At 43.5% G+C, this 14,736-nt stretch overlaps 1 protein-coding gene across 4 annotated transcripts in view; it reads right to left on the bottom strand.

Annotated features, from left to right (window-relative positions):
* The window catches only part of spata20 (spermatogenesis associated 20), a 146,755-nt gene that overhangs the window by 119,061 nt on the left and 12,958 nt on the right, over positions 1 to 14,736 (bottom strand). For all 4 annotated transcript variants that reach the window (XM_058989986.1, XM_034039619.3, XM_034039620.3 and 1 more), the window contains 4 exons: positions 14,550 to 14,624; positions 13,775 to 13,987; positions 10,843 to 11,035; positions 4,327 to 4,495 (listed from right to left, as the gene is read on the bottom strand). In XM_058989986.1, the coding sequence (XP_058845969.1) occupies positions 4,327 to 4,495; positions 10,843 to 11,035; positions 13,775 to 13,987; positions 14,550 to 14,624 (650 nt within the window). The remainder of the gene's footprint in view (positions 1 to 4,326; positions 4,496 to 10,842; positions 11,036 to 13,774; positions 13,988 to 14,549; positions 14,625 to 14,736) is intronic.

Here is a 14,736-nt window from a genome sequence, read left to right as displayed (position 1 = left end):
AATCCACAGAAAACTGGGGATTCGTGAACAAACCAGTCACAAACAATTCACAAAAAAAGCGTGTTTTTTTTAATAAGCAGCAATTATAATAACAATTAGCTATACTTTTATACCGTTTAAACATAATTGATTTCCAATTTCAGCACACAGTACAGTACAATATATTTTCTTGTGCTACGGAAATAATTTTAGCGTTCTTTTTATGCAAACCAACTCCTGATTTGGCCAAACGTTTCATTTTCCCATCAAGAACACTGCGAAAACTTTCAAACTCTGGGTCATTTAACAAACTTAAAGTGCGTCCCTGCAGTCTTAGAAAATGCTGTATACACATTACAAGTTTGTATAGTGAATTACCACAGTACTCCTGTCCGTTACATCTTCTTACTTCTGTCACAAACAGCTAAGGCTGTATGACAAAGTAGCATTATCCATATTGACTAAATCACACATATCTCAGATATAAAGTCAGCTTTTCAATTCCTTTCATTTAACCAAACCATACAGATTCACAGCCCATTTACATTGTGCGCGAGTACTTCCAGAAAATCGATCGCTTGCAAAGATATTAACTTCTTCATTCATTTTAGGTGCAGCAAAGCGCTTACTTTCCACTTTCTCCTTTGTTTTTTTCATTCTTCTTATTTTTCTAATGCCACCTTCATGGTCTAAATTTAAAACAAAGTCCTCGTTGCTGTCTTCACTTATAACACAATATGTTGTCTGTGTCAATGGGATTTCAGGTTCAGACTCGGAACTCATGACGGCACACCAGCAAACTCATACACAATGTAGCCTATTAATATTAATGTCAATGACCAAATTAGAGTTCTACTCTCATTATTGAACAATTGCCAATTAGGAAGAAATGTTTCAAATGGGATAAACCACGGTAAGTGTTGAATCGGTAAAATAATCCACAGTGTCTCATGCCTAACGGCACTCGAAACGGTGGATTATTTTACTGATTCAACACTTACCATGGTTTATCCCTTACTGAAAGATGAATAGTATTTACCTCTTCAACAAACTACCACTGCTCTCTAGACTAAAAGTGGCATTATGACATCACTCATCACTATGGATACAGAGAAAACAAGTGACGATGTCACAACAGTGATGATGTCATTTTACTCAGCCAATAGCAGACAGTGCTGTATTCTGTATTTAAAAATGTCAGACCATAAGTTCTGAATTATTCATCATGTGGCAGGGCAAAAGCCCTGCACGTGTAAATAATGTATTGTTGTGTATATGTAAAGTTTACAAAAATATTTAAATTAAGTGTGTACTAGATTTGGCTGGTTTTTGGTTTTGTAAATAAAGTTGAAAAGTTTTGAATTTAAGTTTGGCAGGGATGGGGTTAAACCCATCTCTGCCAAATCCATGTGTGGAATGTCGCTGGGGCTTAATTAACTAATTGATGATCAATTAAGCCCAGCCACATGGTATACAAAAGGAGCTGGGAGCCAGTTTTTCTTGTTCTAGTTCCAGCAAGCGTACAGCCTCACAACTGTGTGGAGAGCCAGGGTGAGTGAACTGTGTAGGGATTCATTTTGGGGACTTAGATCCCACAATAATTTATTTTAGTGTGTCACAGAGTTCCGGAGCGGGACCCTTTTAGTGGGAGCAGCGCTAAGCCAGTGTTTGGCAAACTTTTGTTTTTTAGCTGTTTTCCCACTGTTTAGTTTTGCATTTTTTGAGTTATTATTTTGATTACACCGCGTCTTTGTATGTCCTCCTGCACTATCATTGCTGGTACCCTAGTGGCAGCCACCTGTCACTGCAATTTTATGTTTATTTGAATAGAACCTGGACGACTGAGTGGCGTTGTCAACTGCATCCCTCTGTCTCTCTCTCATCATTCAGTGACACCCACAACAAAACCCCTGTTACACATCATTATAGAGAACAGAGACTCACCCAGGCTGTGTGGGTTCATTCAGTATTCTGTTTTATAACAATTGAACAACAATACATTGGAGATTTGGTAAGCAAATAAATAATTATGTAACACTCAATACAAAAACACACTGCTAATTTCATTTAGCAGTTTCCCCTAACAGTTGAACCCTCTAGTCTAGTTAAACCTGAAATACTTGACTCTACAACAAGTATTGGAACAGATGAATCAATTCCAAAACCGGACCATCAGTAACACGAAAAAGTAGATTGCCATGACCTCTATCCACTGCATGTAAATTTAAAATTGGCAAACAGGGTGCTTCCATATACCCCCGGATTACAACACTTCAAGCTTCATCACAATAGGATAAGAGGATCTTTAGACATATTTAAAAATGTAAGTGTGACATACAGACAGACCCCCAGATTATGATAACACTCAATCATTTGCTAAGGATTATCCTGATATCCTTAGCAGGTTTCACAAGACAGGCAGTTCTTTAGATATTTGTTAAAATATACAGTGCCTATAGAAAGTCTACACCCCCTTGAACTTTTTTTCACATTTTGTTGTCAGTGCCTCAGAATTTAATGCATTTAAATGATGATTTTTTTCCACTTATATACACACCATACTCCACACTGTTAAATGGAAAAAAAGGTTTTATTGAGAAAAAGATTATATATTAAAAATACAAAACTGAATGATCATAATTGGATAAGTCTCCACCCCCTTTGGCAGCAATTCCAGCTGTGAGTCTGTTGGGATAGGTCTCTACCAACTTTGCACACCTAGATTTGGCAATATTTGACCATTCTTCTTTACAAAACTGTTAAAGTTCTCTGTCAAGTTCCTTGAGGAGCGTTGATGGACAGCAATCTTCAAGTAATGCCATAAATTTTCGATTGGATTTAGGTCGCGGCTCTGACTGGGCCACTTAAGGACATTTACCTTTTTGTTCCTTAGCCACTCCAGTGTAGATTTGGCTGTGTGCTTTGGGTCGTTGTCATGCTGAAAGGTGAACTTCCGTACCAGTTTCAACTTTCTTGCAGAGGGCAGCAGGTTTTCCTCAAGGACTTCACTGTACTTTGCTCCATTCATTTTCCCTTCTATCCTGACAAGAGCCCCAGTCCCTACCGATAAGAAACATCCCCATAACATGATGCTGCCACCACCATGCTTCACAGTAGGGATGGTGTTCTTTGGGTGATGCGCTGTGTTGGGTTTGTGCCAAACATAACGCTTTGAATTTAGGCCAAAAAGTTCCATTTTAGTTTCGTCAGACCACAAAACTTTTTGCCACATGGCTACAGAATCTCCTGAGTGTTTTTTTGCATACTTAAAATGGGATTCAAGGTGGTCTTTCTTGAGTAAAATACAGGCCAGATTTGTGGAGTGCTTGGGATATTGTTGTCACATGCACACTCTGACCAGTCTTGGCCATTAAAGTCTGTAGCTCTTGCAAAGTTGCCATTGACCTCTTGGTAGCCTCTCTGATCAGTCTCCTTCTTGCTCGGTCATCCAGTTTGGAGGGACGGCCTTATCTAGGCAGGGTCTTGGTGGTGCCATACACCTTCCACTTCTTAATAATCGTCTTAACCGTGCTCCAAGGGATATTCAAGGCCTTTGATATTTTTTTATACCCATCCCCTGATCTGTGCCTTTCAACAACTTTGTCCCAGAGTTCTTTTGAAAGCTCCTTATTGCTCATGGTTGAGTCTTTGTTTTGAAATGCACTACCCAGCAGAGGGAACCTACAGGAACTGCTGAATTGATCCTGAAATCATGTGAATCACTACAATTTAACACCGGTGGAGGCCACTTAACTTGGTGTGTGATTTTGAAGGCGATTGGTTACACCTGAGCTAATTTAGGATTGCTATTACAAGGGGGGTGGACACTTAGCCAACCAAGCTATTTCAGTTTTTGTTTTTTTATTAATTTTCTACAAATTTCTAGAATATTTTTTTCACTTGGAAGTTGTGGGGTAGGATGTGTAGATCAATGAATAAAAATACTATTTTAATGCATTTTAATTCCAGGCTATAAGGCAACAAAAGGTGAACATTTTGAAAGGGGGTGTAGACTTTCTATAGGCACTAAGTGTCTGACTGCGACTGTCTGTCAGACAGCCACCATATATGCTCCAGCTGCTTCCCTTACTGACTGACATGCTTTGCAGCAGTAAGATGTTTTCACCCTGAAGACACTGCTGACATGAAATGATCTAGGAAGTGAAGCAGTAACAGACTTCAGGCAATGCAAGCAAACTGAGAACTGTCTTTAACCAGATGTAGTACCAGAGAGCATGCTTAAATTGAAATACATGTTTGCACAAAAGGTACAGTTTCTGGAATATTTTTGCAAGGGGTATAACGGAGTGAAAAAGGGGCACATCACTGATAATTTATCATACTCACATTTGCTCTACCCCCATCTCCTCTCCTCGGTAGCAGGAGCGGAGCATCTTCCCACTGGCTGCATCAAACAGGTGATCCCTGAGGAAGTGCGCTGCCTTCTCCGCTCGCTCGATGAACACCTTCTCACCCAGCACAGCTCCCACCCGGGCAAACCCTGACACCATCAGACCTGAAACATGAGCACAGACACACAGAGCTTCACCAGGGGAGCCACAAGCAAACAGAGCTTCACCAGGGGACACACAAGCACACAGACACACAGAGCTGCACCAGGGGGACCCACAAGCACACAGACACACAGAGCTTCACCAGGGGAGCCACAAGCACACAGAGCTTCACCAGGGGACACACAAGCACATAGACACACAGAGCTTCACCAGGGGAGCCACAAACACACAGAGCTTCACCATGGGAGCCACAAGCACACAGAGCTTCACCAGGGGACACACAAGCACATAGACACACAGAGCTTCACCAGGGGACACACAAGCACACAGAACTTCACCAGGGGACACACAAGCACACAGACACACAGAGCTTCACCAGGGGAGCCACAAGCACACAGACACACAGAGCTTCACCAGGGGAGCCACAAGCACACAGGCACACAGAGCTTCACCAGGGAGACCCACAAGCACACAGACACACAGAGCTTCACCAGGGGAGCCACAAGCACACAGACACACAGAGCTTCACCAGGGGGACTGTGGCAATGTGCCCCGCCCCTGTGTGCATGTGTGTGTTATATGTTGTATGTTGCGTGTGGTGTGTTAAACGTTGGTGTATTGTAGTTGGTACACGGGATATAAATGGGTGTGTGCAGCACGAGTATTTAAATTGTATAATTATATTTAGGCACGGGATTGCACTATCACTTCACGTGCATTTAAAGTATAGTATGTGAGCACGGGGTTGCACAGAATTAATTCACGTGCTGGGATTCAAGTGAATAATTAATTAGTAATTGAATCCCAGCACAACAGTATATATAGATGCACGTTTGACTCACTCAGGGTTGGGTGTTCGTGAGTGGTTGCAAGAGAGAGGGGAAAGAAAGAAAGAAAGATTATAACGTTTGTTTTGCTTCACTCACCGTTTGTCTGTTTACTGTTTAGTCCGTTTTGTTTATATATTTATTTTGGCGTAAGTGCCGTGTCCTGTTTTGCGTTCTGTTTAAACCTGCTACCATTTGCACTCAGCTTCTCATCACCACCGTCTGTCTGTTTATTCCTTTCTGGTCTGACGCCACCCACTCCGGCCGTCTTTGTCACAGGGACCCACAAGCACATAGACACACAGAGCTTCACCAGGGGAGCCACAAGCACACAGACACACAGAGCTGCACCAGGGGAGCCACAAGCACATAGACACACAGAGCTTCACCAGAGGAGCCACAAGCACATAGACACACAGAGCTTCACCAGGGGGACCCACAAGCACATAGACACACAGAGCTTCACCAGGGGACACACAAGCACACAGACACACAGAGCTGCACCAGGGGGACCCACAAGCACACAGACACACAGAGCTTCACCAAGGGACACACAAGCACACAGACACACAGAGCTTCACCAGGGAAGCCACAAGCACACAGACACACAGAGCTTCACCAGGGGAGACACAAGCACACAGACACACAGAGTTTCACCAGTGGAGGCACAAGCACACAGACACACAGAGCTTCACTAGGGGAGCCACAAGCACACAGACACACAGAGCTTCACCAGGGGAGCCACAAGCACACAGACACACAGAGCTTCACCAGGGGACACACAAGCACACAGAGCTTCACCAGAGGAGCTACAAGCACACAGATACACCAGGTGAGCCACAAGCACACAGACACACAAACCTTAAGGAGGGAAACCACAAGCACACAGATACACCAGGGGAGCCACAAGCACACAGATACATAGAGCTTCACCAGGGAAACCACAAGCACACACACACACAGATACACCAGGGGAACCACAAGCACACAGACACACAGATACACCAGGGGAGCCACAAGCACACAGACACACAGACCTTCAGCAGGGGAACCACGTGTAACAGCTCTCTAATGGAGAGCTTCTTCTAGTGGTTTTCATGATTGGTTACAAACATTCCCAGTATGTTAATTAAACAGAATGTAACATCCTTAATTGGGATTCCAAATCGTATAGTACTGCGATTTTAACAGATGGAAAGACAGCAGTATCCAAATATTCCCAGACATCGATACACTCAATAGCCAAAGGTTCATAGCAAGTTTCATCACAATTGGACAAGTGGTTCTCTAGATATATGCAAAACACTTAAGTGTGACATGAGACAGGCAGTCATATGCCTACCTCCACTATCCCAAGCCTGCTTCGCCCCAGTCGTTCTCCATTTAATCTGTGTCAGTATTTGCGGGAGGGCAGTGTACAGACAGTCCAAGTGTTTATGCTAACTGTTTCAGTGTTGGATGTAATGTAGTGAGCTGTATCCCAGGGCAACCACAGCGTTGATCCAGCCTCGCACTGCAAACAGCCTCACAGTGTCTGCTTTGTTGCAAAAGAAAGTATTGGTTTAATCCCTAACCTGCCATTTCCAGAGGAGTATCGGAACCTCACAACTGAAAGCCAGGGACAGCTTCTGGTGTAAACAGAACTTTGAAAAGCCACCTTAGCAATGAGCCCCAGAGACACAGCTTCACACACACACACACACATCATCAACAAAGCACCCTCATCTCTCAGATTAATCCTGTCGACTTTCCAAACACACAGCATCAAACTGTTAATGTAATCTGAGAAAACACTGCAGTGAATATAACACATAGATTGTCACATGTCCAATCAGGATCGCTTACACATATGTACTCTATATATTTACATTGTAAGAAAAGGGAAATACAAACTCCCTATAATATCACTTTGGTCATTACCACACTCTGGTTAATATCACTCACATTTAACAGAGGTAAAACTATTTCCTCCCCACATAACATCAAATAATAAAATTGGGTGGTTTATATGCAAGTAAGTTGCAAGTATTACAATGTCCTAGTAATAGACTATATACTGAAAAGACATTCTATTAAAGAACACAAATGTAATCAAAGCAATAGCTATCTGAGTTCATATTCGTTGTATGAAAACGTGTCTGTGTTTTAAGGCTCATTTTACCAGGTTATTGATGCATTGTCACAATTTCTGCTCAGTCCCTTTGACGCGGTATTAAAAGGGTTGGACTGGATTCTGAAAATGCAGATCAAGTTACATCCCTTCCTGCACTGTCTACGCTATGCTGTGGAGTTGCTTTTATTACAGTGTCATCCCGGCTGAGTTGCAGTATAAAGTCTTCCTTTAAAGTTCATATTCTCTTGGCTACCAATTCCACGGTAATGCAAACCTTCTGTCCCTGGCAGAGTTTAAAGGATGATTCTTCTTTTTTAAAAAACAGAGTTTATGCATGTCAAGGGTAATTGTCTATTCTGCAGAGCATTTCATCTCTCAGACATATGGCGGCTTCTACTGTCGAACACTAAATTAAAAACCAAGATGATCCATTCTTCACTTTTAAAAGATCAAAAGGCGAGAAAGTAATTTGCTGGGCTTGTTTCTCGGTCTCAGACTTTGTGTGTCATTCTTAGTGACTTCAACAAACCTATTGTGACAACAGCCTCAATATCAAACCAAGTAACAAAACCAACAAAAATGTAAGAACCATAACTGACGTCAAGGGCAACCTGCATCTTTAACAAAATAGAGACGCAATGTCAAACCGTGTTATGATCAATTCAAAGGAAGTGTAAACGGCGAGGGAATATACCAGCCAGTTCATCTACTTTGGGTGCTGAAGGGAGACAGGTTAGTGGTTATGATGAGATTTCAATTCATTAGTTAAGAGGAGATTTCAATTCATTAGCTAAGAAGAGATTTCAATTCATTAGCTAAGAAGAGATTTCAATTCATTAGCTAAGAAGAGATTTCAATTCATTAGCTAAGAAGAGATTTCAATTCATTAGTTAAGAGGAGATTTCAATTCATTAGCTAAGAGATTTCCGTTCATTAGTTAAGATGATATTTCAATTAATCAGTTAAGAGGAGATTTCAATTCATTAGCTAAGAGATTTCAGTTCATTAGTTAAGATGATATTTCAATTCATTAGTTAAGAGCAGGTATAAATTCATTAGCTAAGAGATTTCAGTTCATTAGTTAAGAGGAGATTTCAGACCCATCCCTAGCTGTTCTTTAAGCTTTAGACACTAAAGGATTTTTTTTTTTTTTTGAAGAACACTTTACAGCAGAGAATTTCCCTGGATTGCATCCCCGCCTTACGGTCAGGTGTAATGTCAGGGTGTCTCCCCTGTGCCATGAAATGCTCTTAAAAAATTCAGCAGAGGCTTATCAACCCCATAGTCTAGGTGATCAATGGATAAAATATTACATCTTTTGTCAGTATTTTCAGTACAGCCATGAAAGATTTATAAGCGAAAGGGGGGGGGGAGAGTTTTACACTCACAAGCATTGTATAAATATCGACTTTGAGTGTTTAAAGTTACATTGTGAATGAATTATTGCTGCCAGGAATAAAATCACAAAGGATGCACTGTCATTCTTCTTATGTATTTCCAATAGTGATTTATTACAATTTTTCTCTAAATCTGCCTTTACCTGGCTTTGAGCTTGTTAAGTGTCTGTGAGTTCAAAGGTCAATACTGGAGCAACAGAACCTAGAACCCCCGAGAATGATTGCAATCCCCTCACAAAAGCAAGGGAAATGAATGCAGTACAGTGTGCTACATTGTGACCCACCTGTAAAAATGCTCAGAAGTGAGTCAGAGCCAGCAAGAGTTTGAAAAGAAGCTGACTAATGAACCAGGAGTTCCTTGCTGAACGAGGCTCTGTTGCAAATCCGAGAGCAGCAGCAGGACTAGTTAATTGCATTGAATTAGCATTCTCAAAATGCCGTGTCTCAGGTGGTGTGTGAGTTTCAGATGCAGCGTGCCAACATTATAATGCGCTGGCGGGAGTTGAACAAGCAGCATGAGCCCCATGCGGTCACTGCAGTTCAGAAAGACTGAGTGCCGTGGAACACAGGCCACCAACAGAGGGGAGTCTCAGCCATTCGTGGTCTATACAAGCTCATTCTAAACCAGGAGACTAGGAAAAGTTTTATGAAACACAAGGTTCCTTTTGTAAAGACTCAAAGATGTCAAAGTTGTTTGGTAGCCATTTGATACACCCCTTATTAAAATTGTTCCCATAGTAAAAGCCTAGCAAAGTGTAAGCTAGCATAGTGAATGCATGGTACAGCAAAAAGAGCTATGGTAAAGCAAACTTAAAAGCATGCAAACCATTGTTAACTGTGGTAAATGCATAGTTGGAAGGAGATTACTGTGCAAAGAAAATGTGAATGTAATAAATCTCAGTGTCTTCACAAGGGTTATGAGGCAACCAGCTCATCCCTCAACTCCGTAATTTAAAGAATAAGATTCCCATTGCAGAGCGGGGGGGTGGGGGGGGGCATCAGTGAGTACAACCAGTGGGAAGCAGAGCCCGGGGAGGGGGGGGGTCAGTGACTACAGCCAGTGGGAAGCAGAGCCCGGGGAGGGGGGGGGGGGTCAGTGAGTACAGCCAGTGGGAAGCAGAGCCCGGGGATGGGGGGGGGGGGGGTCAGTGAGTACAGCCAGTGGGAAGCAGAGCCCCGGAAGGGGGGGGGGGGGGGGGGGGGTCAGTGAGTACAGCCAGTGGGAAGCAGAGCCCGGGGGGGTTAGAAACAAACTGCTTATTGAGTAATTGGCTTCCAATGTCATGTTAATGGCTTTTCTTTTCTCTGACTGTGTTATGGTGTTTGCAATCTTTCTGAGTGCTTCTGGGTTTTGTTGTTCTAATATTCTTTCTGTAAATCAACCTTTTCACTGCTTTAAACTTGCTTTGAGCCTGTCTGGAGTTCCCAAGTGCTGGACCTAAACAGAACTTTCTCATTCAGTCCTGGCACTTAGAGTCTCTAGACAAGCTCAAAGCAAGTTAAAAGCCAGGTAAAAGTAGATTTACAGAAAAATGATAACACACATCAAATTCAAATGACATCAGAAGTCAAACATTATTATTTTCAATAGATAGATATATAGTTTATAGTTAAATCTCACTATTCAAGCCACTACAGATCAAACATAATGTGAACATAATAGGTTTGATATGTTTGGGACTGCTGATGATGGCCTTAATACTGAATACAGGAGTGGCCTTAACATTGAAGGTGACTTTTCATTGCCAATCAGGACTTTAAAGAAGTGGCCTCAATTGTGATGTGAAGCACAATTTCACTATCTATTTTTTGAGAGTTAGTGTATCTTTGGTAAGTACTTTACTGCATTTCCCTTGATATTATTTCATTCTCAGTATGTTAGAACTGTTCTAATGAATTGTAGTACTACAGTCAGTTTAGTTTCTAATAAAAGGGTTTTGTTCATTTCTAAATGAAATGTAGGTGCGTGTCAGTTCAGCAAGGGTCTGCTTTTGAATCCTCTCTCTTCTTACCGTTCCAGGCGGCTATCATCTTGCTGTCCAGATGGGCTGCGGGCCGCTCCCGTCTCACCTCCGCTAGGCGTTGTCTGCACCCGCTCAGGACCTCCTTCAGCAGCGGCACGCTCAGGTCGAAGTGAGCAGCGGTCACCTCCAGAGAGTAACGGACAATCAGCACGTTCTGACCGGCGAGCTCCCCATGAGGGTCCTGCAACACACACACACACACCATGACCGACATAACACACAAACACACACCATGACCAACAAAACACACATACACACCACCACCAACTCACCACCACCACCACCACCACCAACACACAACCACCACCACCAACACACACACACCATGACCGACATAACACACCACCACCACCACCAATAACACACACACACCACCACCACCATCACCAACACACACACACACACACACACACACACACACACACACACACACCATGACCGACATAACACACCACCACCAATAACACACACACACCACCACCACCAACAACACACACACACACACACACACACACACACACACACCATGACCGACATAACACACCACCACCACCAATAACACACACACACCACCACCACCAACAACACACACACCACCATCACCAACACACACACACACACACACACACACACACACACACACACACACCATGACCGACATAACACACCACCACCACCAATAACACACACACACCACCACCACCACCAACAACACACACACACACACACACACACACCATGACCGACATAACACACCACCACCACCAACAACACACACACCACCATCACCAACACACACACACACACAATGACCGACATAACACTCAAACACACACCATGACCAACAAAACACACACACAGCACCACCAACACACACACACCATGACCGACATAACACACCACCAACAACACACACACCACCATCACCAACACACACACACACACACACACACACACACACACACCATGACCGACATAACACACCACCACCACCAACAACACACACACCACCACCACCAACAACACACACACACACCGACATGACACTCAAACACACACCAAGACCGACATAACACTCAAACACACACCAAGACCGACATAACACACCACCACCACCACCAACAACACACACACCACCATCACACACACACACACAATGACCGACATAACACACCACCACCACCAACAACACACACACCACCATCACCAACACACACACACACACACACACACACAATGACCGACATAACACTCAAACACACACCATGACCAACAAAACACACATACACACCACCACCAACTCACCACCACCACCACCACCAACAACACACAACCACCACCACCAACACACACACACACCATGACCGACATAACACACCACCACCACCAATAACACACACACACCACCACCACCAACAACACACACACCACCATCACCAACACACACACACACACACACACACACACACACACAATGACCGACATAACACACACACACACACACACACACACACAATGACCGACATAACACTCAAACACACACCAAGACCGACATAACACACCACCACCACCACCAACACACACACACACACACACACAAACACACACCAAGACCGACATAACACACCACCACCAACAACACACACACACCACCACCACCAACACACACACACGACCGACATAACACACCACCAACACACACACACGCATGCACGCACGCACGCACGCACGCACGCACACACACACACAGACACCATGACCGACATAACACACCACCACCACCAACAACACACACACACATGACCGACATAACACACCACCACCACCAACAACCACACACACACACACACACAGACACGCATGCACAGACACACCATGACCAACAAAACACACACACACCACCAACACACACACACCACAACCACCATGACCAACAAAACACACACACACCATGACCAACAAAACACACACACACACCATGACCAACAAAACACACCACCATTAACACACACACCACCACCACCACCAACAACAACACACACACAGACACACAGACACACACAACCACCAACACAAACACACACACACCACGACCAACACCACATACACAGTCACACACACACACACACAAACAAAACACACACATGAGGACTTTGCATTGACTCCCCTGGACTGTAGATGTACTAACTCTAGAGAGGCATGGGGATCAACACAATAATAACATTTGTTGATAAAATCCATTCTACTACAGAGTCGTGGCCTGTGTTTCTTCAGGTCGGTTTATTTACAGATCCGGTGCCACACTAGGTTAAAGAATGCTGTGTTTGCAAACTTTAGTTTCAGGTAGTCCTGTACTTCATTTCAGAATGTCCCCACCCCCTTCTTTCCTGTCATTAACCAACCAGCTGATTCATTTATTGACTGACAAGTGAAGTAGTTGGACCCTAAAGACACTGCTAGAGTAAAATGACCTGGGAAGTGAAACATGAAAAGTGGGAACTTTCTTTAACCAAGCACGGTACCAGATATCACTTCATTATCATGAATATAGATGCTTGCTGGATGAGACCATGTTTTAACATACTTGGAACTCTGAGTGCATGGATTTTTGTTTGTGATTTTGCAGATTTAGTTCAATAGTTTTTAGTGGATCCAGTACAGATCAATGGTCTAGAGACTTATCTTTGAACATCCAATGATTAAGTTTTATCTTTGGAGATATAAGTTTATATAAGTTGAGATAAGATTTTTCGTTGGAGTGTTCCAGAACAATGTACGTGTTCGGAGTCACTCCCTGAATCTCGCAACAGGAGAGGAAGTTCTATCTCTGATATGTGCTTTTACCATGGCACACCGCAGTAATGTGTGTCAAGGCAGCTGGCTTGATATTCAGATACATGCTGTTGAAGGACCTTCCCACCTGCTCCGGCCTCACGTTGCCCTGCTCCTTCACTCCGTAGTGATGGATGAAGATATCTGCCTGAGTGGCTCCGCCGGTCGCCCCGGTAACAGGCTGGGGGAGCAGCTCTCTGATTTGTTGTTCAGTCCACACGCAGAAGGCCCCCTCTTTCTTCTTCGGGGCCCCGGCAGTGGGGAATGAGTCAGCATCCTCCGCGCTGTAGAAACCACCTGACTGCAGGGGGCGCAAGAGAGGTATTACATGGACAGAACCTCTCATTCGACTGTGAGGAAACGTGAGGCTTCTTATTTCTAAAAACAAGCTATTTGGGGTACAAATACTATAATACAGAGTAAAAGACCATGATAAAACACCATCTCCGTGTCAGGCTTTGTTCAAATAGGATATATAGTAACCTTACCCGTATACAAAATACAAATTGTAAAAAAAAAGATAATTATTTCTTTTTTGGGGTATTTTCAATCAACAAATCCTTGACGGTTGATAAGTATGTGTGCACAATTTAGACATGAACAGAGAGAGAGAGTTTTTAATGCAATGTTATTTAAGGTCTGATGGCATTGCTGTGGTGTGTAACATGGTAATAAGAAAACTCTCGAGTCCCAGAATATTGGAACTACACAGTGACTTTAGTCATGATGTCTTCAGACCCTAGAAGCTGTTGCAGTAATCCTGACATTCAGTTCTAGCCAGGGGTTCGAGTCTTTGGTTTTTGTTTCCCCGCTCAGTCCCTGGCTGGTTTCAGTGCAGAGTGTGAATCGGCCCCATCGCTTACCTGGTCACTCAGGTCTCGGGAGACGTAGCTCAGAATGTCTCTGGCCACCTCTGCAAAGAACTCATCCCCAGACACCTGCGGGGTGGAAGGTATATACATGAACTCTTATGGAGCACAAGAAACATGATCACTGACTCTTTAAAGGACTAACCACAACTTTAAAATCCATTCTCTTACTTCTCATTAG

Source organism: Acipenser ruthenus, chromosome 17 (assembly GCF_902713425.1).
Source record: "Acipenser ruthenus chromosome 17, fAciRut3.2 maternal haplotype, whole genome shotgun sequence".
In the NCBI taxonomy this organism is placed as follows: Eukaryota; Metazoa; Chordata; class Actinopteri; order Acipenseriformes; family Acipenseridae; genus Acipenser; species Acipenser ruthenus.
The sequence above is the reverse complement of the archived record's forward strand: the minus strand, read 5'-3'. Positions and strand labels throughout refer to the sequence as shown.